General features: G+C 35.5%; 1 protein-coding gene and 1 long non-coding RNA gene across 4 annotated transcripts; one reads left to right on the top strand and one right to left on the bottom strand.

Annotated features, from left to right (window-relative positions):
* FBS4 (F-box family protein) lies at positions 1-2,910 on the bottom strand. 3 transcript variants are annotated; one of them, XM_010267703.3, is made up of 6 exons: positions 2,759-2,910; positions 2,479-2,563; positions 1,872-2,388; positions 819-893; positions 570-679; positions 1-471 (listed from the first exon to the last, which is right to left on the bottom strand). In XM_010267703.3, the coding sequence occupies exons 3-6, from the start codon at positions 2,256-2,258 to the stop codon at positions 219-221; spliced, it is 825 nt and encodes a 274-aa protein (XP_010266005.1). In that variant the 5' UTR covers positions 2,259-2,388; positions 2,479-2,563; positions 2,759-2,910; the 3' UTR covers positions 1-218. The 3 variants fall into 3 exon arrangements, with proteins under 3 accessions (XP_010266005.1, XP_010266006.1, XP_010266007.1); XM_010267704.3 differs by having other exon boundaries at positions 1,872-2,354; XM_010267705.3 differs by having other exon boundaries at positions 1,872-2,339.
* Positions 2,911-13,728: 10,818 nt separating this feature from the next.
* LOC148791190 (uncharacterized) lies at positions 13,729-14,447 on the top strand. The gene is made up of 2 exons (XR_016076740.1): positions 13,729-13,919; positions 14,006-14,447. It is a non-coding gene; the product is annotated as an uncharacterized LOC148791190 (long non-coding RNA).
* The last annotated feature ends 7,538 nt before the right edge of the window (positions 14,448-21,985 follow it).

Genomic DNA, 21,985 nt, shown 5'->3' with positions numbered 1-21,985 from the left:
TATAACACAACTTGCAATATATATAGAGCACTATACAGGTAACCAATATGTCTAATACTCATAGCTTGACACTGTAAACTATAATCTATCAACTTCCACTAGAAAACCTAATACAGCCATGGCAAACTACAAAACTGCTTCACTACTTACTACCCCTACAGAGTGGGAGGAGACTATATACATATACAAACAAAAGCGAGTAGGGAACAGCAAAGGAATCAGCGTAGTTTATTCTGAGCAACAGCCTGGCACAAATCATCTTCACAGAATAAAGCTCGATTGGAAGCCAAAGATTTGCATGGAGGCTTTGGCAAGCCAGGCAGCACTACACATCTTGAAGGGAAAGCAGACTCTGGGAAGAGTACAGCAGAAAATTTCCGCATCTCAGTGATATTGAGACGAGAAGGAGGGCGAGCACCATGTCTAGGTGCTTTTGGGGTGTGAGGACAGATTTGCTTCCCATCTCTCTTGCTGCAAAAGGACCAGGATATACCCATGATCAATCTAAGTCAAGAAAATAACAATCACCGAAAACAAAACACTGGAAATCTATTATTAGAAATACAAACCTCATAAAAGGCCAACGTTCTGTTGGGAGGGGAGTTTTCATATTCAACATCTCTTGCCGTGACCGATCAGGAGTTGTGTAATTGAAATGGCAATTCATAGCAAGGTCAACCTGCTCCAGAAGTTGCGAGCAACATCTCTATTCTCAAAAATGAATTTAAAATCTAGAACAGAAACAGATGAATAAAAGGAGAACCAGAACAGCAAGGCAAAGGAGAGATAGAGATGGAGAAAGGAAGAGAGACACCTACAGCCTTTCTAAGCTTTTGAGAGACATAGAAAACAGCTTCCAGTTCGTCATGGTGCAAGTGACAAAGGATTTTAACCTCAAAATACACAAAATAGACAAGAAAATCAGTAACTTCTATTAGTAGAAAAATATCAGTGATCATAATGAGATAATGTAAAAAGAAAAAAAAAAATAAAGATCATCTAAAATGAGTAGGGGAATCATAACAAGAACTGTGAACTCAAACAAATAGTTTGGTCATAGCCATATGTCATCTTATGAGTAGACAATTAGGAAACAAGCAAATCATAGTTCAGAGGTGTGCGGGAATTGCTACAACTTCATTTTTAACCATTCCAACCACATTCTTAGATCTTTTCTCATGGTAAAATAGTTCTACTCCTATCCCAGTTACAAAATATAGATCAATTAATGAAATATCTTACTAGCATATTGAGAATTGGACTTACAACAGCAATCATGAACACAGACACAGAACAGAACTAAAAGAATCAAACAAAAACCCACTTGAGAATAAATATTTACTGTCAAAGTAAAGAGAGTGAAACAAATACTTCAATCCCTAAGCCATGGAACAAGAATAGTTAGAAAACCAGTTTTATCTTGTAAATTAGCAGAAATGCAACAAGAACTTCAATCTCCGAACATGGTAAATTAACTATATTTCTCTATCTAGGAACGAATCAACTCCATCTGGTAAATGAAAAGCACAAAAATCTCAATGTGGCAAGAACAAAGAAGACTACACCATTCAAACAGAGTCTAACTTCATTTGATGCAATAGAAAAGGCAAAAATAAATGTAAATTATACACATCAGTAAAGAAAATTAGAAACAGGTAGGCAATGATCTAGGGGAAACCAAGGAACCCAAACACAGGTACTGCTGTGGCTACAATAAAAATAAACAAATCAACAGCTATCGGGGAAGTAAACATAAACAGCCGACCTAAAAAATATAGGAGTTAAGGAAACAAAATTGAACTTAACAATAGTTAAAAGAAAAAAGAACAATTCTTTTTTTCTAGAGGTTATGATGAAATTTAAACGAATACCAGTAAATCCATAGGAAGAGATTCAAGCCTCGACTCTGACTCCCAGTGTTTATCCTGAGGAGTCTTCGGTGTTTTTGGCAAACTATTCTGTCTAATCGAATCCAATGCTCCCCCAGCCGGGCGGAAAGTAATCCTTTCTGGTGACAAAATCGGAGGGCTTTGAAGGACGAACTTGTTGTTCAGCACCGACTCACTCTTGGTCTCATTGGAGTCCAATACAACAACCCTTTTCTTGCCAAGATCCGTACAAGACTTGGCAGAGGTAGCCCTGCTGTAACGAAGCTGAGAACGAGAACCACGCTTTACATATTTGTTACTCGATTTCCTCAGTCGCCTCTTCTGCTTCGGAGTCATGGAGTTCTCATCCTTTGGAGAAACCTTTCCCATACTGTTTACCCTATCTTTTTATTGTATGCTCCCTTCACTGCTTCCTTATATCGATTTTCCCCTGTTCTTCTCCGGTTCCCCCTAAGAAAATGTTTACTTTTTGTAGTGAAAATAAATTAGACACTTACACCTGAGATAGATGTATTTTAGAAACTTGATCAGTTTCCCAACCGAGAAAAGAAAATAACGATAATAAAGAAAAAAAACATGGAATGCTAACCTGCAACTAATAATAGAAATGAAGGTGACCTTCAAGCAATTAGCCACGGTCCTCCAATCCATACAGCTCTATCATTCATTCTATCCTGAGAAGAGAAAAAACATTGAAAATCAACAAACCCCTGATGAGAATTCTTTTACTGGCTATGAAAGGAATCACAAGTATGTAACCAAAAAATGAACTAATGAAGCAAAAATAAATTCAATCCAGAACAGAAAATTACGAACCTCCAACAGGAAGAATCAACCAAAAACAATAATAACAATAGAAAAATACGAACCTCTCATGGTAGACAAGAGTGCAGGGCTGCAGATAAGAATCCTAGGAACTGAAAACCCAAGTACCCAACAACAACAACAACACTATAGAGGGAAAGAGAGAGAGAGTGCGTGTATGTGGGTTTGTTTTGGAGGGACCCTTTAGGGTTTGGCTGGTTTGAAATTCTTTCATCCAATTGCCCGCCAAATTTTCAATCAACCCACGCAAGAAAACAAAACCCTAAAAAAAATGAGTTATAGTTAAATCTAGCAGGAGTACACGTTGCGCGTCCCCATTGGCCCACATTTATTGCGGGCACGAGTGGAATATGTTGTATCGTAAGTGGGATTTAATCGTACGGTGAAAAAAATGGGAGATCAAATTTACAAATTACTTTCACCTTTTTTCCACGGAAACCTGGATTCCGGTTATGACTAAATTGCCCTTTGAGTTTGTAACTTACGCCCGAGTTTTCCGGGAGTTACGCAATATTTGCGGGAAAAACGGCCCATCCATTTCAAGGAAGTTAAAAATCTTTCTTAACCCGGTTGAAGCGAATTCGGAACTCTGCTTCCTTTTTTATTAATTAGTATGGGTATGCTATTTTATGTGAAATTATAAGGGTATATTAGTCATTATAACGTCTGTATTACTATTCCATGCAGGCTCACACTCCACAGCTTCAGCGGTTTCGCATGAGGAAGTTAAATGTTGGGAAGGACAAATTAGACCCTCGAAATTGAACCCTTTCACGTGTAATGTATTGGCGGAACTTGAGCTATTTTCACATATACGGTTTTGTCCCTATAGTGGCAGTATATTTACACCTTCACCTAAAAATCCAGTTTATTTTTATTTTTGCATTTAGTGGGACATTAATGATTTAAGGAGGTATGAATTTTGGTCTCCAAGTCATGTCCATCGTGTATGGAACATCGGACACCGCCATTACACGGAGTTGGGTCCCAACAAGCATCCCGGGTCTAGTGGGATGGCCCGGGTGATCAATGCTCTATGCTCCCTATTTTATAACCCAGTCAAAGATAGGTCTGACAGATGGGTTGCCTGATTTGGTATCATTAGTTTTAAAATTCGGGTGACTCTGTAGAGATATAAGATTATATATGATAGAAGTCCATATTTGTTTGTAGCAATTCTTACCCTAGTCAAACGAATCCGGATCTCTTCCCAACGAGAATTCTACCCACGTTTTATCACAGTTGCACATGGAGAACATTTCATCCTCTGCATAGATGTTTCTAATTCACAGGATAATGTATTGTGGGTAGATGTGGGCAGGAGATCCAGAGTCTATTCGAATAGGTATTTATTTATATTCATCTCAACGGAGCCGATTTTTTACTTGAAGACATATATATTAAGGCCCCATTTGGTTTGCGGGAATAAGGGTCTGCAATCGGAATCGGAATGGGCTATTCCGATTCCAATTGTTTGATTGGGCGGAATTAGAATCCCATTCCCATTTTTGCTGGAATGGCCATTTTAGGGAATGGCCATTCCCTATCCCTCCATCAAGAATGAAATCCCATTCCTACTAATTTTAATTATCATTCCCATTTCTATTTGAACCAAACAGACTATGGAGTTAGACCATTCCGATTCCGAATGATTTCAATTCCGATTTTGACTACAAACCAAACGGACCCTAAGTGTTGCAAGGCAATTAAGGCATATAAATTTATGTATTAAGTATTGAATTTAATAATATTTTGAAATTGGAAAATATATGTTATGGAAAGAGTTTACTAATCAAAACCCATCCATGAATTTTGATGAATAACACCACATTCTCTACCATGTTTATGATTTTGATTAATTGGTCAGTTGTTTTTCGGATATCATATATGTTAAAAGGCAATTGAAAATTTATGTATTTTCTATCCGACCCATCCCACCCTCAAATGCAATAAGGGGAATGTTTTATGTTTCCATGTGCCATCAAAATTTTGGGAAAGATATCCCACCCTCAAAACCCTCATAAACCGACCTCATTGACATTCCTAGTGATATAAAGCAAAATCATATTTTTCTTGCCTTGTTATAGAACAAATAAGTATGTATTTGGTTCTGTTTACATTTTTTCATTCAACGTTTATACTTTATTTGCTTGCAAAACCGATAAAGTTAATAATTACAGTCATTTATGACAAATAGGCGCCACTAGACACCACATCAGCATAACAGTTAAAAAACACCTAACCATTTGATGAAGTTTTAAAAAATAACTTTCCCAAATGATAGACATGCACAAAAATGGAAGTTATCTTTTGCCATTCTCACGGAAAAACATGAGAAGGGAGGTACTGAAGTGGTGTCTATATTCTGCGCAAGCACATTGCCGGGCATCATGTTTTATGGAAGAGTTGCAATATTGAAGTTGAGAGTGAGGCATGAGGTGGAATATTAGGCTATAAACAGAAATGAGGATAATCTGCTTTCTCTAGGATTTGGTTTCATTAGTTTTTATAAGTTCGTACTTTGCATCAGACTATTTTTTTTCTCCGCAGAGCTGCTGATTTCCTATGACCCTATTGGGATCCATTGCTGAATCCGTAATAGGAATGCAACTTTGAGCTGGTTCCATTGGTAGATAACCAGCATATGTCAATGCGACTAAAACATGGTGTTTACTTATCATAAAAGCTTGAAGTGTTAGATGATGTCCCTAAATAGATTTGTTATTACCTAAAATGTTATTTCACACGAGAAAGTTTATTAGGGCTTGAAGTGTAGAGAAGCACATGTCTATTATGACTTGTATTGAAAATTAGAAGCCATTTGGTTTGCAGTTGAAATTGGAACCGTCTATTTTCATAGTCTGTTTGGTTCAGACGTAAATGGAAAGGAGAATTAAAATAATAATAATATTTTATTCCCAAGAAAGAGGCAAAACACACTTCTCGAGATATTAATCAGTTTCTAGCAATTAATATCTGTTCAATTTGCCATGTAAATTACGTGATCATTTGGAAGTCTAACGGTGGCTATTATTATGCATTACTTTAACATTAATATTTTAATAACTAATTAATTAGTCAGGACTCGTTGAAGAACGAATTTTGTTAAGTGAAGTCTGAGAGATGAGATTTACCATGTTTAGGGAGTTCCGATATAGATCGGATTCGGTCGTTACATAACCGTTTTCAACCGTCCTTACAGTCTTTTACAACCGTGTAAAATATGTCCAATACAAGGCCGCAAGGGAGTATGAGGACAGTGTGAATAAGGATGGATCCGAGCCTAATATTAGTTTTTGAGTTAACTCGCTAATAAATTATAAGACCCGAGCTTGGTTTGAGTTAGAAATTTGAGTCTAAAATTTGTAATTTCGAGTTCAATTCGACTCGAATTCGATTGTGAGTCAAACTGTTTATAAAAATAAAAAATTATACATATAAAAAATGAAAATTTATAAAAAACTAATTATTATATATGTATATATGTATATATGTATGTATGTATGTATGTATTCATGCGTGTACACATATATACAAGTATATATGTATAAGTTTGATTAGGTTTGTGAGTCTCACGAGTCAAGTTTTATTGAGCTCAAGCTTGACTCAATTAGCAGACAAGCCTATATATTAAGCGTAAATTCGTTTCAAAGCTCAATTTAGACTTAACCAAATTGAGCTTTTTACAAATCAAGCTCAAAAAACTTGTGAAAAGCTTAGCTCGTAACCACCCTAGGTGCGAGCATGGTCTTGTGAATATTGAATCCAATTTTGTCCGGATGGTACCTAATCCACCCATTTACTTGGTGGGTTGAAAATGGGTTGGGTTTTGGATAACCATTGGGTTAACAACTAAATATACAAGTATGAATTCCTTAGCTTTTATTTTCATTTAAGTTAAATTATTTATAATTATTGCATTAATATTTTATTAATTATTGACTAAAATTAATTTTGCAAGACACTTCACCCAGATCAACATAAATCCCAATCAAACCAACCCGAGCCTGAACTAGTCTGGATCAGTTTAGCCCAGCTTGAATATAAACAGACCCGATCACCTTGGTTTGATTCATTTGTGTCAATTAGCCCAATTCGAACCCAGCCCAATACAGACAGGGGCAATTTGGATTCACCTGAATCTGGAGCAGCCCGAATAGATTAGTTCGACCTAGATCCAGCCCAACCTGACCTGTCCCACTTGCTTTAACCCCATTGCGGATTAATCGCTCGACCCAAATTTGGACCAACATGGACTACTCCCATTGACCCGCTTTGGACCAGTTAGCTTGGCCCAAACTCGTGCACAACTCAATATGGGTCGATCTAAGTCAATTCGCCATTGACTGAATCCGTCCAATGTGGTCCAACCGGACTGATCCAAATCCAAATGGTGTCAACCACCATTGATGTGATTAGATCAAAGACAAATCCATATAGAAAATTCAAGTTGGACTAACTGATTTGAACCTATGTGGTTTGGTCAAACCTGAAACCCGAACATAGTTAAATGACTTTACCACTTGTGTAAAAATAAAATACATGTAATGCGATTTGAACCTTCACAACTTGTGTAAATAACAACAACTATTGCTGCCAAGCTATGCCCAACTTATTTGTCAAGTGGAAGTTAATTTTTAGTTTTAAAGCCCTATTTGCTTTTCAATAAGTTCTTTTATTTCCCAAATAAATAAGACAATGACCATTTTAACCATATAAATCTACTATTAACCAATCCATTGGTTGAACCATCAAACTTTTTGTGCGTGTATTTTTTTTGGGTGATAGTGTACGTAACTATTTTCATTTACCATGTTCGTTTTTATTTAATATAATGAAAATTATATGATTTACGATGTTCAGAGGCTGTAGGGTTGAATTGTTGTACAAGCCATGATGGTTGAATTGCTAACATATATGATATATCAAACTTTTTTTTTATATGCAATATGGATTAATGCCATGCTAATATTTTTTTGAACTAATCATTTTAGTGCATGTGATAATAGAATTGGAAAAAGTATAGACTATTTCAATATCTATACCTCTATATAGACACATCCACGAATCATTCATAGATTTTTTTTTTTGAAAGCATTTCATAGAGCATTAGATTAATATAAAATTGAAGTTGAGATAATTAGTGATACTAGTATAGAATTTTTTTTGTTATGAATGAACTACCCAAATTAATTGATTTACTTATTTTTAATATCATTAGACATCTAGTCTCATTTTAATTGGATGTTAAATAAAATTTATAATTTCTAATATTATAGTAAATATAACATTGAATCGATAAAATGAAGGAACGGTTAATAGATATTGGCAATTGAATTTCTTACAAAAGAACATCTTTTTAGTTACTTGAATGATGGTTGCATCTTTTAAATTTTCAAAGAAAAAAACAGAAAATTTGGAGGGATCGAGATAGAGGCTGCTGAGCTGTTAAGTATATACATGCGTAGAGATATAGTTCAAGTCAAATCGTTAATCAATTTCTTTGTTTTTTCTTTCTCATCCTAGGATGCGTTTTTAAGTGATACCAATTGACTATTACTATTAGGCTGTTAGGCTTTCCTACATCATCACCATCATCTTGAAAAGGACAGAGATCCGCGCTCAAAACTATGGGAATAATAACGCGATTATCATTCATAGGTCTCCCTATCGAGAGCCAATTCGTGAACAGTATACTGACAGACTTTCTTTCAAGGATTTTGGACCCTCCATTGGATGGGAGCGCAACACAAGTTTGATTGTTTGAAACTTTGAATATGAATCAGAGCTGCTTAATCTAGTTTGTGATGCGTTCCTCACTTGCTTCATCGACTTGTTCACGTAGAGAAGAAGATGGAATTAGGCTGAACTCCATTGAATATAAAAGGAGTTCAGGACTATGCCATAGGCCCATAGCCCTCAAAATATGTCATATATAGGCCCATAATAGGTGTCAATGGACTGGTTTTGGATTGGACCTGCATGTCCAAATAAAACTCAAATTGAATAGGTTGAATGGACCAATAAAACATATTGAATTGGACCAGTCCAGACTTAATGGTCCAAAGTATTTATTCCATTGGATTGGATCTACTCCATTCGTAATAAATTTATTTTGGATTGGACCAATATCTGATCCAGGTTTTAATTTGAACAAATTGGGTGGTTCAGAGATTGAATTAGACTGATTCGAAATGGTCCAAATTATTCATTGGATTGGAATGGACCTGATTTATCGGTAATGGACTCGTATTGAACCCAAGATCACATTGGATCAAATCTAGTTTCAATAAGAATTGGGATATGCTCCTCGCAGAGCATGCCTCATACCAGCCTCACAACCACATCCCATCCCAAATTGGGAACATCTCCCATGAATAATAAATACAGGTATGAGAGATATTCCCAATGTGCAGCCAGGGCATACTGTGAGGTTGGCATGAGGCGTGCATTGTGAGGAACAGATCTGGACTCCCCATTGACACCCATATATATTTCTATGTCCATCAAACTTCAATTAGAATTTTTTTTTTTTTTCTTGAAACAATCATCAGGCGCATTCCATTTGTTACGGGAGATGAGTTACAAACAATTCTCAAAAATAATGTCAGACCAAAGGACAACTTCCCACCCAATTACAACATAAACCCGAGTTGAAAATAGGCGTTGCCATGGTTAGGGGTGGCCACGAGCCAAGTTTTTTACAAGCTATTCGAGCTTGGCTTGTGAAAAGCTCGATTTGACTCGCGAGCCTAGTATAATAAATAATTATTTTTTTATTATATACATATACATATAAATATATATATATATAATAAATAATTTTTATTTTATATATAATATTTTTATTTTTTATTTATAATAGTAAATAATTTTTATGATTCTTCTTTTTTGTATGTAAAGTAAAAACATTTTTTATATGTATAATAATAAGTAGTTTTTATAATTCTTAATTTCTTGTATGTAAAAAAAAATTATATGTATATATATATTTTTAAACTGATTTGTAATCGAGCTCGAACTTACAAACTTTGAATTGAATCGAGCTCGAACTCAAATTTCTAGTTCGAACTCGAACTCAAACCTAATATAGTTTCAGCAAGCTGAACTCGAATAGCCAAATATTTAACCCGGCTCGACTCAACTTGAATCCCAACCATGGTGGATGCACGTAGGCATTCAAGAGAGTTGTTCCCTGTGTGCAGTTGTAGTAGATCTAGACTTTTCCCCCAAACCACAGAAATCAGACCCCCCAATCCCAACCATGGTGAAGATATGAATTAAGCCTGCATCTCCACTACAGCCCGCCGGTTTTAATATACAATTAACGTATCCCAAATCAATTGCTTTACGTTTGATGAATTCATTTTTTTAAGGGTAGAATACAAAAAGCTCCCCTCAAGTTTTTGATAATAATAAAAACCTCCCCTCTAATTTACCTTTAGCAAAATCCTCCCTACTACTTTTAAGAAAAGCGACAAAAACCTCCCTTCCGTTAATGATCTGACGGAAATCATTGAAAATTACATTTTTATCCTCATACAGCACCTAAGCAATTTGCAAAATATCGATTTTACCCTTATTCGAAAAATTCACTATTCTCTTGAGAAAAACAGTCGAACCCTAACCCTAACTGTTGCAAGCAGACAATGATCAGAATATTCCACTTGCCAGAATATTCCGGCGACGGTTCTTCACCAGACGACGGCCGGTTTCATCTTGAAGTGATGGATGAATGAATTAACAGGTTCTTTTCAGGTGTTCCATAGCAGGTTCATTTTTTGAATCTATGCAGCACGTGACTGTTCAAGTGTTCCATAACAGGTTCTATACATGGATTCCGTTGTTCTTGCAAATAATAGGGTCAGGTCCAACTGCTTTACCAGATGATGTAAATGAGATATGCCAGGTGTTGAGTGATTTCCATTGCATTCATCATGACCTTGAATCTGCACTTGATCGTTTCTCAGGCAAGATTTCTACTAATTTGGTTGAATAGGTGTAAAAATCTAGAGATTTCTACTCACAAGTTCTTTCTGTGGGCCCGAAAGTTGCCAGGTTTCAATTATAGAAGGAAAAGCTACCATATTCTAGTAGATATCCTTGGCTGCAGCAAAGAATTCCCTCTGGTATGGGTTTTTCTTTATGAGATGAAAGATATAGTGGGAATTATGAAATCAGGCCGAAAATTTTATGGGTTATCTTTCGGGCTTGTTGCAAAGCTGATTTACCCTTGGATGCCATTAGAGCTTACAAGAAAATGGATGATTTTGGTCCTAAACCAAGCATTTCTGGTTTGGATCAAGTAGAATGGATTTTCATTCCCAAGGGAGGAAATGGGAATGACCCATTCCGATTCTAAACCCCATTGTTATGAACAAAACGGATAATTCTTAACTTTCAATTACATTTGGATTGAAGACCTCATTGCTGATATGAATTCTTAAGATCCGAACATGGAGTTAATTGAGCAGATGACCTATTTTTTTAATAAATAAAAATAGTTTATTAAAGAGAAAAAGAGAACGACTGCAACAGAGTACCTGAGGGAGGGACTTGGAACAGAAGCTACATAACGCAACTCAAAATAAGGACTGAAATCAACAGATAAACATGAGATGAGCTTATTAGAACAACCCAAAAAGAAAGGCATTGAAAAAACTGAGGAACAATGATAACAATTCTGTTTTCCTAAGCAATTTAGTTCCCAAACACAAAGCCCTCGCATCTGGGCACGCCAAACTCAAGAAAAACAGCCTCTGTCCAAGTGTGAAGCTATTTCGACACCCGACCTCTCCCTCCCCTACCTCTGCCTCTAGTTGCCTTTGCCTTTCTCAAATCCATCCTCATTGAGACGTCTACGTAAAAATCTACCAATATCCTTAGTTTTCTGTTGCCAGGGGCCCCGAACTTGAGCTCATCATCCACTACTTCTTCAGATTGAGCCAATTAATGTCTTTAAGGAAAGATGGGTTGGCAAAAGTGATAGGAACCATTTTGAGTGTAGGAGGTGCCACCGTATAATATCTTTATGTGCAATCTGGACCCAAAGTCTGCCGTTTGATAACAGCTAAGTGGTAGAATAAGAAACCAAGAACAGAGATGAAACAGTTTTACATTTTTTAAGTGACTCTGACCTGCAGTTCCCTGGTTTTGCTGCTGAAAGCCTTACAGTTGTGTGACCGAAAAATCCTTCTTCTAGGTTCACCATTCTTCTTCTTGGTTCATTCTCCAGTTGCCCTCTTCCTTTGTTTGTTCCTCACCTATTCTTCAGGATAATAAGAAAATGCAAAGGGTATTTTAGTAAATAGATGAATACAATAACTTGTACAAGAGTAAAATGGGTATTTTAAAAAATTATCATCGATTTAACAGTTTCCATCAAATTCATTAATGGAAGGGAAGTTTTTGTTGAAAGTAGAAGGAAGGACTTTGCTAAAGGTAAACTAGAGAAGAGGTTTTTACTATTGCCAAAAACTTGAGGGAAGGTTTTTGTATTTTACCTTTTTTTAATAGAAGAAGAAGAAAAAAGAAGATTTAAAAAAAATTCTAAGGCATGGGCTCGGGCCGATTGAAAATCTGACAAATTTCCAACCCAAGCATAAAGATACAGCTAAGATAGTTCAGGTCGAGGCGGGATTGCATGGGTTTGAAAATCTTTTTATTCATGTTATTGCAATTTTGTCTTACATTTGTGCTTCATTATTCGATTTATAAAAAGAATAAGATGAAAATATATACACATACCATTACATAATTTTTTTATAAGAGAAATTTCATTATTAAGGTTGGAGTATAAATACAAATATCTAGAGTGCAAAATCTTAAATTTTGTGTTATTTTGTATGTATTTATACTGTATATATTTGTATTTATATTCATTTCAAACTGACTTAAAGTTCAATTTAGAAGGAATATAAATACAAATATATAAATATATACAATACAAATACATGCAAAATAATACAAAATATCAGGCTTTGCACTCTATATATTTATATTTGTACTCCTTCCAAACTGAGCATTAATAACAAATATGGCAGAAACAAAGCATCAAAGCCAAGTGTCTGAAAAGGGCCAATCATGGGGTTGTTACAGTCCTCTTTTTCAAAATATAAAGATGGGGAGTGGTTACATATGAATACATATTTTTCATATTTAAAAAACACATATGGATGTATTTGATTGCAGTGCAAACAAATTTACACTGATGCAAAATTATGTTTGTGCAATTGATTTGGATGCAAATTCTGGTGTATTTTTGTTTCAAATTTCACCTTATTTTGTTTGATTGCAATACAAGTGAAGTCAAATAAGGCCTGAAGCAGAATAGAATAAAACCCAAAAGAAAATTAGGCTAGATTTTTCATTCTTTTCATTTGCACTTTCATGCATTTGTATCAGTGCAAATAAAATTGTACTACACCCAAATGCAGCTTATAGGTATATAGATCTATATCCACGTTATTAGGGTTGTTCACAAATAAATTGAAACTGATCAAACCGACCAATCTGACTCGATCCAACTCGATTTGACCGATTTTTCTTCACCACCGGTCGGTTTTGGGTTGGAAAAATGGATAAACCAATAATTCAGTTCGGTTTCAATACCGAAACCGAATCGAGTTATCTATAAATATATTCTCACTGAAATATTATATATAATATATATTATTCCGAAATACATAATTCAATTTTAAATATATTTCTAGAAAATCGACCTAAACCGATCAGGTCGATTTTGCTTAAGAGGATCGGTTTTAGTTTAAATCTTTAGGTAACCCAATCAAATCGGGTCAGTTAAAAAAAAAAAAAAACTAGTAAATCGATCCAACCCGACCCATAAATAAACAGCCTTATACGTTACCACTAAATTGGTTATCAATTTTATGGGATTCCACCAAGACACCAAAAAGACGTAGACATAATCTTTGGAAAAATTTGTAACTAAAGGGCGCCTTTGATAATATTACATCTGAATGGCGATTTGAAATGATTTTTCAGATCTGAAAACCAAACACGCTGCCCCAGCACTAACGTGCTCTGTACTCAGATGCGCGTTTTAAACGTAGACTATAGTAGAAGGTACCCAACATTTTTTTTGGAAAAAACAAATTATGCCCCCGTTTTAAACCCAAAACCAAAACATTGGTGTTCCTCTCTGCCGAGAAAGACGAACAGGACACCTTCGAAGCTCTGCTCCAGGTATGTCTCAAATCCACTTACTTTATCTGATCGTTTTGCTATTTCGTGGTTGCAAATGCAAACTCTCAGCATTGAAGCATCAGCAGAGGTGAGTCAGTGGTGCCTTTCTTCCAGCTTCTCTGATTCTTATTCGTCTGGGTTATTTCGATCACATGCAAGTTTCGCGAACCGTCGGTGGTGCTTCTCCAACTCTTCTTCACCTGGTTTTTTCCGATCACTGGCAAGTTCCTCAAATCGTCGGTGGTTCTTCAATATAGCTTTCTTCTGCTAGTTATATTTGTTTTAATGAATTTTTGTAACTTATTGATGGTTGAATCCCTTGGTTTAGTGCTTATGGTGCTGAATAATGAATCTGGTGTCACTGTTTTTCATATTTCTTTTGATTTTTTGGGTTTCATTCAGTTGGCCTGGATTTTTGTTTTTAATTTTTCAATTGGTATGGTGATAACCGATAAAGTTGAGGCCGGGGTTCTAATTCTCTAATTGGTTCAATTGCTTTGTGGTGTTATGGATTTTGTTCTTTTGTGATGGATTTCTTCGTCCTTAAATTGTTTTTTTTTTTCTTTTTAAATATTAATGGGGCTTAAAATTAACGTTTGGGGCATTTACGGTTATGCTTTGCTCGGCTTGGGGCATTTACGGTTTCTAGCCACCAAGGAACAAATAAGAAGGAGCTACAAGGAGACTGCTTTAAAGTATCATCCTGACAAACAGGCAGCCCTCCTTTTTGCGGAGGAAACTGAAGTTGCAAAGCAAGCGAAGAAGGATGAAATGGAAAACCATTTCAAAGCCATTCAAGAAGCTTATGAGGTCCTGATTGATCCTGTGAAGAGAAGGGTTTATGACTCCACTGATAAATTCGATGATGAAATTCCCATTATTGTGCCCCACAGGATTTTTTCAATGTATTTGGTCTAGCTTTCATGAGGAATGGGAGATGGTCACTTAACCAACCAGTGCCATCTTTAGGTGATGAGAATACTGCAATAGAAGAAGTTGATAGTTTCTACAATTTTTGGTACAGCTTTAAAAGCTGGAGAGAGTTTTCCACATACAGATCAATTTGATCTAGAGCAAGCTGAATCTCGTGATCATAAGAGATGGATGGAGAGGCAGAAAAGGTGTGTGGATGTTGAGAATTGAAGGTAGTCGAGTGGTGGTGAAGCTAGCTATTTCAATGGTGGTGAAGCAAATGAAAATATCAACTATGGTTGATATTCCATATTTCATTTAAGCAAATGAAAAAAAACATATTAGTTGCTACCCGAATGGTGGTGAAGCTAACTATTTCAAGTTACTTATTGCTTTGAGTGTTATATTTCTGAAACTTTTCAGCATATTATTTTGCTAATTGTTACCATGGATTCGTGGAATTTATTTGTATTTTCAATTTTAAAAATTTTCAAGTAGAATTCTTAGAAAGTATACATATTTTCGATTTTATTTTTATTTTAATCAATTATTTGAATCGAATAATTTATTTTTATTTTTTATGATTTTTATTATTTTAATTTTTATTACTGTTGATTATTTTGAATTTTTATTAGATATTAGTTACGTATTAGTAATTTTTATTTTTTTTAATTATTAATTATTAATTATTTTAATCTTTATTTAGTGTTAATTATTTTTATAATATTTATTAGTTACTAATTATAATGATTGACATTATTAATTACTAATTAGTAATTGTTAATAAGTGTTATTTATTTTAATATTTTTATTAGTTGTTAAAGGTTTGATCCAACACGAACAAGATTATCTATTCATAAACTCTAAAAAGTAGAAAAGTATCTATGCCTCTTTTCAAATTTGAGACACTTAATATCTTTTTAACTTTTTAGACTTCAGATTTCAGATTTATCTAACGCCACCTAATTAACTAGTATTACAAATGCAATAAACAATTAGGTGGTATTTATCAAAATTCATGGGGGATTTTGATCAATGAAAGCAGTTTTGTTATCATGCCTTTATACCTGGTGATTGATTACAAGTTTTTCCGTTATGGTAGTCCAACCATTAGATCCTTTAAGTTCTTGATTGTTTCTAAAAACTTCCCTGAATTTTGGTAATTGCAATCACCTCCCTTGAACTTTTTGACATAGTTGCAAGTAGAACTCCCTCTGTTAGAATATTCTAAAAAAGAGGTGTAAAATGTCCAAAGTACCGGTACAGTTACAACTTACAACTGAGGCTGGTTTATAGAGAAAAAATAATGCAAACTTCATGAATAACAAATAAAAGAGAATTTGAAGTTGTAGCTTTACCTTTGATATGAAAGGCAAATTAAAAAATAAATAAAAAAACCGATTTTGAAAAAGTGATTGAAAGGATTTAGTGATCGAAAGGATTTAGAATATTGATTGATATGACGAGAAAATTTAGAAAATAAACATTTTGTTCAAAAGTAACTATATGGGTATTTTGGACATTTTTATTATTCTTTGTTAGAAGATTCTAAAATAGGGGGTCTACATTCTCCAGTCATAGGGGTGTCAATTGGACTGGATTTGGTCCATTCCAATGTGAATCCATTATAAATGGACCAAGGACAACCCAATCCAATGAATATTTTGGACCGGTCCAATTCAATGCCTGGAGCATCCAATCTGTTCGAATCCATTTTAATTTAGATTGGTTTCAACCCAAATCCGGTCCATTGACCAGATATTGGCTTAATCCAATCCAATCCAATATAAATTTATTACGGATGGACCAGGTTCAATCCAATCTAATAAATATTTTAGACCGGATTGGTCCAATCCAATATGTCTTGTTGGTCCGTCCAATCCATCTAAATTGATTTTGGACCGGATGGGGTCCAATCCAAAACTGATCCATTGACAGCCTTACCCAGCCATATGAGAAAACTACCCTCACATTTTAATAGCTAAAATATGGAATCTAGTGTTGAATATGTTAACATGAAGTAGTAGTGAAGGATTTGTTATTGTTATTAATAAAAAATATGTTCTATGAACGGTTGGTTATCTTCGTTTCTGTCAAACTATCAGCATAGTCGAATAAACTCATGGATTTCAATACGGTTCTGTGATGGGTACTGTGAATTATATATATGTATAGTTTTGTAGATCTCCATTGAGCATTAGGCTCAGTTTAGAAGGAATACAAATACAAATATGTAGAGTGCAAAATTTTATATTTTGTATTATTTTATATGTATTTGTACTGTATATTTTGTATTTGCACTCAAACTTTAGATTCAAATATAGATACATATATATAATATATATAAAATTTGTTCATGCAATAATACGCCTATTAGGCTATTACTCTTATTTGCAGATTCAGAGATAGTTGGTACACTCCACTCCGGGTCTTCTACAAGCATGGCGTTTATAATGGTAAACTTAGCCCAATATGAATGAAACGAACATACCAGCTACCTTTAGAGTTACCAGAAAGGCAGAAACTGATGTATTTACTCTTGAATCGTTGACGTAGATCATTTTACAAATCATGTATGTAGACTGTAGCAAATTTGAAGCCCAATGAGTGATCATTTCAGCCCAGCCCGGCCTGAGTCCACATGAAATTAAAAAATTTCGGGGCCGGGCTGGGCTTAATACTAAGCCTGCATTTTATACATAATGTATTTATGTGTACAAATGGATATGGATATATGTTATGCTATATATTTTATATATAAATATTACAATGTAACACTTAGTATATGTATTATGTTTTATAATGTATAAAATAAATTTATTGTATATTATATAACATTTAATAAAAAAAACTTAAATTTGGACCAACCCGAGCCCAAGTTAAGACTATGTTTCAGGCTCAGAATGCTGGGGTAGGGCCTAAGGTATAATCCTTATCATAGGTGCAAAGCCTAGCCCAGGCCCGGCCCATGATCACCCATGGGCCATGGTGCAGGCATGTTTTCAGTATCCTTTTGAAACATTTCTATTTAGATCTGGGATCTAGATCTAGTGCAAGGTCTTGGTAACATACGGGGCCTCGATTTAATTTTGAGATGGGCAAATTATTTAAAACAGCCTTAGGCTGCATTTGGCATTCCTTAACTTTAACGAATGCAGCCTTAGTCTAATTAGACATGAAATCCGGTGGGGAGAAATGATGGATCGGGCTATGAACTTAATGATGGATCAGACTTGTGCATCAACTTATCATGGACGTTCGTGGGACAATTCTAGGCCAAAAATAACGAGACCCATACCCATGGAAAGATGGATTCATTTTGGTACATTTACTAATGGCTACGCGCCATATGGTCAATGCCATCGTGAATTCATCCTCAACAGAGTCCGGATCTGCTCCTCGCAGAGTTATCCTCAATCTCAAAACACGTCTTAACCTCAAAAGGGAAACATCTTCCCTACTTGTGTATTATATTCATGTAAGATGTTCTCAATACATGGTAAGGATGCATCTGTGAGATTTGCTCTTTGAGAAGGAAATCCCATGAGTATTGAATTATACACGTGACTCTATACACTTTGGTGGCGTTTGATAAATCTGAAAATTCAGATCTGAAAAGTTAAAAAGATAATAAAAGTGTCTGAAATCTAAAAAGAGGCATATATGTTTTTCTATTTTTTAGAGGCTCTGAATCCATGAGTTTGTTTGTATTGGATCAACCCTTTACCATCTGAAATTTACTGATTTTTACTATTTTACCCCTATAACATACTATTGTAAATGTTGAGTTCAATTTGCATTATCTCATAAAAAATAATTTTCAACCACAAAATAACATTGAAACAATACAAATAATAAATAATAAATTACTAATTAATAAATGATACGATTAAAATTAAAAAAATTAATTAATGACTATCAAAATATTAAAATAATTAATAATTTACACAAATAAAAATAAAATAATTTTTAAAAATTAATGAAATAATTAAAATTACTATTTAATAAAAATAATTAATAATTACTAATGTTTAATAAAAAATAATTATTAAATATTAATACTTAATAATTAATGTTTAATAAAAATATTAAAATAATTAATAATTAATAATAGTATTATTATTTCTACTCACTGAACCGTCGCTACAACTTGCAACGGTGGTGGCAGTGGCGAGAAGATGAGAGAGAGAGAGAGTGTGTGTGTGAGAGAGAGAGAGAGCGGGAGAGAGAGAGAGAGAAGGAACTGCCGCCGCTGCAATTTGCAGTGACGGTGGTGGGAAGACAGGGGAGAGAGAGCGAGAGAGAGAAGGAACTGTCGTCGTTGCAACTTGCAGCGGCATTAGTGTCTGAAAAGCAAGTTTTTCAGACACTAGACCTCTTAAAAGTGTTATCAAACGAGGCATTAGTGTTGACAACGATGGTAATGGGAGTCAGGTTTTGCTCCTCACACCAACCTCTCAGCACTAGGAGATGTATGTCTAGAACATCTATCTACTTGTAAGTTATCATTCATGGGAGATGTTCCCAATGCAGGGTTGCAACATGCTACACCACCTTCTAGTCCTGCATTGGAAACATCTTCAATGAATGACAACTTACAAATAGAGAGATACTCCTATTGTGCAATTCCAAGTATTGTGTGGTTGGTGTGAGTATCTAATCTGGATATGTTGGCAGTGGAATGCAACTTGGCACTTGGCAATCTATGGTGAATTTGGATTTCCCCCTCACAATTTGGTCTTCATAGTCTTTTGCAGCCATGTATTGGGAACATTTCCCCATGAATAAGTATTGGAATTAATGCTATTGATGGGAGGAGGAAATCTGAACTTGTCTTAGATTGATTTAGCACCAAGTAGTGGTGGTCACGAGTTGAGCTATTCATGAGCTATTTGAGCTCGGCTGGTGAAAAACTCAATTCGACTTTGTCTAAACCTAGGTACGAGTGGAGCTCGATCCTAATAAAGTTGGGCTTATGAGGCTCATGAACCTAATCAAGCTTTTATACACACACACACACACATATATATATATATATATATATATATATATATATATATATATACTATTATTATATATTATAAAAATAATAAATATAAATATATAAATAAAAAATAAAAATGTTATATATACTATTATTATTTTTATATATAATAATAACTATTTTTATAATTCTTAATTTTTATATATCAAACAAAAAAAAAATTATTATTTTTATAAAACATTTGGCTCATAGTCGAACTCGAGTTTACAAGATATTGACTTGAGCTGCACTCAAGCTAAAGTCTTGAGCTAAACTCGAGATTTTGACTCAAGCTTGAATAGGTAGTTCGGCTTGGCTATAATCTACCCCTAGCACCAAGCCATTCTTGTCTGTTTGGGTGATTGCTGAGTTGGCCTAAGGGTGCCATGTGGCAGACTCCGTGGCCGCTCTGTTCGGGCAGCATTAGTATCAACCGCGTAATGGGAGGGCCCGAGCAGGAAGGAGTGTTCCACACAGACAATGAAGTAGACTTCATCGAGGGAGCCCCCTTGAAGACCTCGATGAACAACCTCATCCCGACAATCCTGGACGCCCAGTCCAACCAGAACATACACCTTTAGCTATGAATAGGTATGGCATGCTCATGGTAAGGGACTTTTGGATTCAGAGCTCAATCAAGCACCCTTCTTGCATTCACCAAGCTCTCAACTAACCCACATACCTCGGTTTGCCTTGACCAATCTCTTTACCACTCACTAACTTGAGCATAGGAGTGCCTATCCGGGGAATAACTCATCGGGCCTTTGGTTCTTCGTGTGATTCTAGACTTTGGTATGCGGTTTCGTCCTTCCACCTCGGCCTCGTCCAGTTGGAAGGACTATTTGACTACAACCTCGATTTGGAACATTTTGGGTCAGACAATATCACTGCCCAACCCAATGTAAAGCCTAAGATGATTACTTAGGAGAGGGGAAGTTTGGGTTTCATCTGTTTTTTTCGATATCCTGTTTTTGTTTTTGATAAAAAGGCATTTCATTACAATTAGGGTGCAAGTCGGGCGGATTGGACCGGGTTTATGGTAAACTTGGGCCCGACTCTAAAATTTGGTTTTAAGGCCCAAACCTAGGCCAATCCCAAAGTCAAGCCCGATTTCCCAACCCGACCGTAGTCCACACGGTAAATTGATGCACTCAAATTATACCCCTAATTGCAATAGCAGAAAAGGAAAAAAACAAAGAATAAGAGACACCAACACAAACACTGCGGACACTTAAAATTACCAAACTGCAGACACACTGTACTATAAACAAAACAACATCAACCCAGCACCAGATCGAGGGCGCACTACAATAGATAAAAAGTAGGAAACCCCCTCGATGCCCGGTTCAGATTCATGTATAGATTGGCAAAAAAACTACATCAACAGTTTTCTTTTTTCTTTTGCAATTGCATGGATCCTGCTGCATATTCAAGCTGACCGATGTAAAAAACACCAATTCGATTTGGAAGAATGGGAAAGTGTACACTATCTCATATTGGGTTGTGTTCATTAGCCGTTTCACTAGGCAGAGTAATGAGTGGCGACGACAGGCGAAAAAGGTTAAAAGTGGTTATTTTATATTGAACAACCCACACACACTATGTGGTCTCTAGTCTTTCTGGGTGTCATGCGCTTGAAGGTTGAATCATTTAGGATATCCCCTTTTATTCTAATATGCTATAGTATGCTATAGAGCGAGAAGCCAGCCACATTCTCAGCACTAATAAAGGCCCCAAACTTTTCATACATAGAAAATGGACATCTGGAAAAAGCGTTGCTGGCAACCACTTGTGAGATCTCTCATAATGATTCAGAATTGTATATTAAAATCTAAAACCTTCCATCTCCTGCTCCTCCTGATGCTGGTGGATTCTCTCTTCATTCAAGAATCTCAAGGCTTCGATGCTTCTTTCCCTCCCCCAAATCCCAACTCTGCACTCAACCTCCATTTTGTTTGTTAGTGACTTAGTGTTGATTCCTTGTCACAAGCCTGCTTGCTAAGTTTAAACAAATGATATGGACGTTTCCACTTGACCCCCACCTCTTGGCCTACTTTTACGGCAAACCAGATGGACGTCACTTATCCCAATCTCTTCTTTCGCTCTAGCTATATAAAAAATAAATAATAAT

Source organism: Nelumbo nucifera, chromosome 5 (assembly GCF_055504915.1).
Source record: "Nelumbo nucifera cultivar China Antique chromosome 5, China Antique-T2T, whole genome shotgun sequence".
NCBI classification, from domain to species: Eukaryota; Viridiplantae; Streptophyta; class Magnoliopsida; order Proteales; family Nelumbonaceae; genus Nelumbo; species Nelumbo nucifera.
Note: the sequence above shows the minus strand (reverse complement) of the source record. Positions and strands in the feature narration are given on the sequence as shown.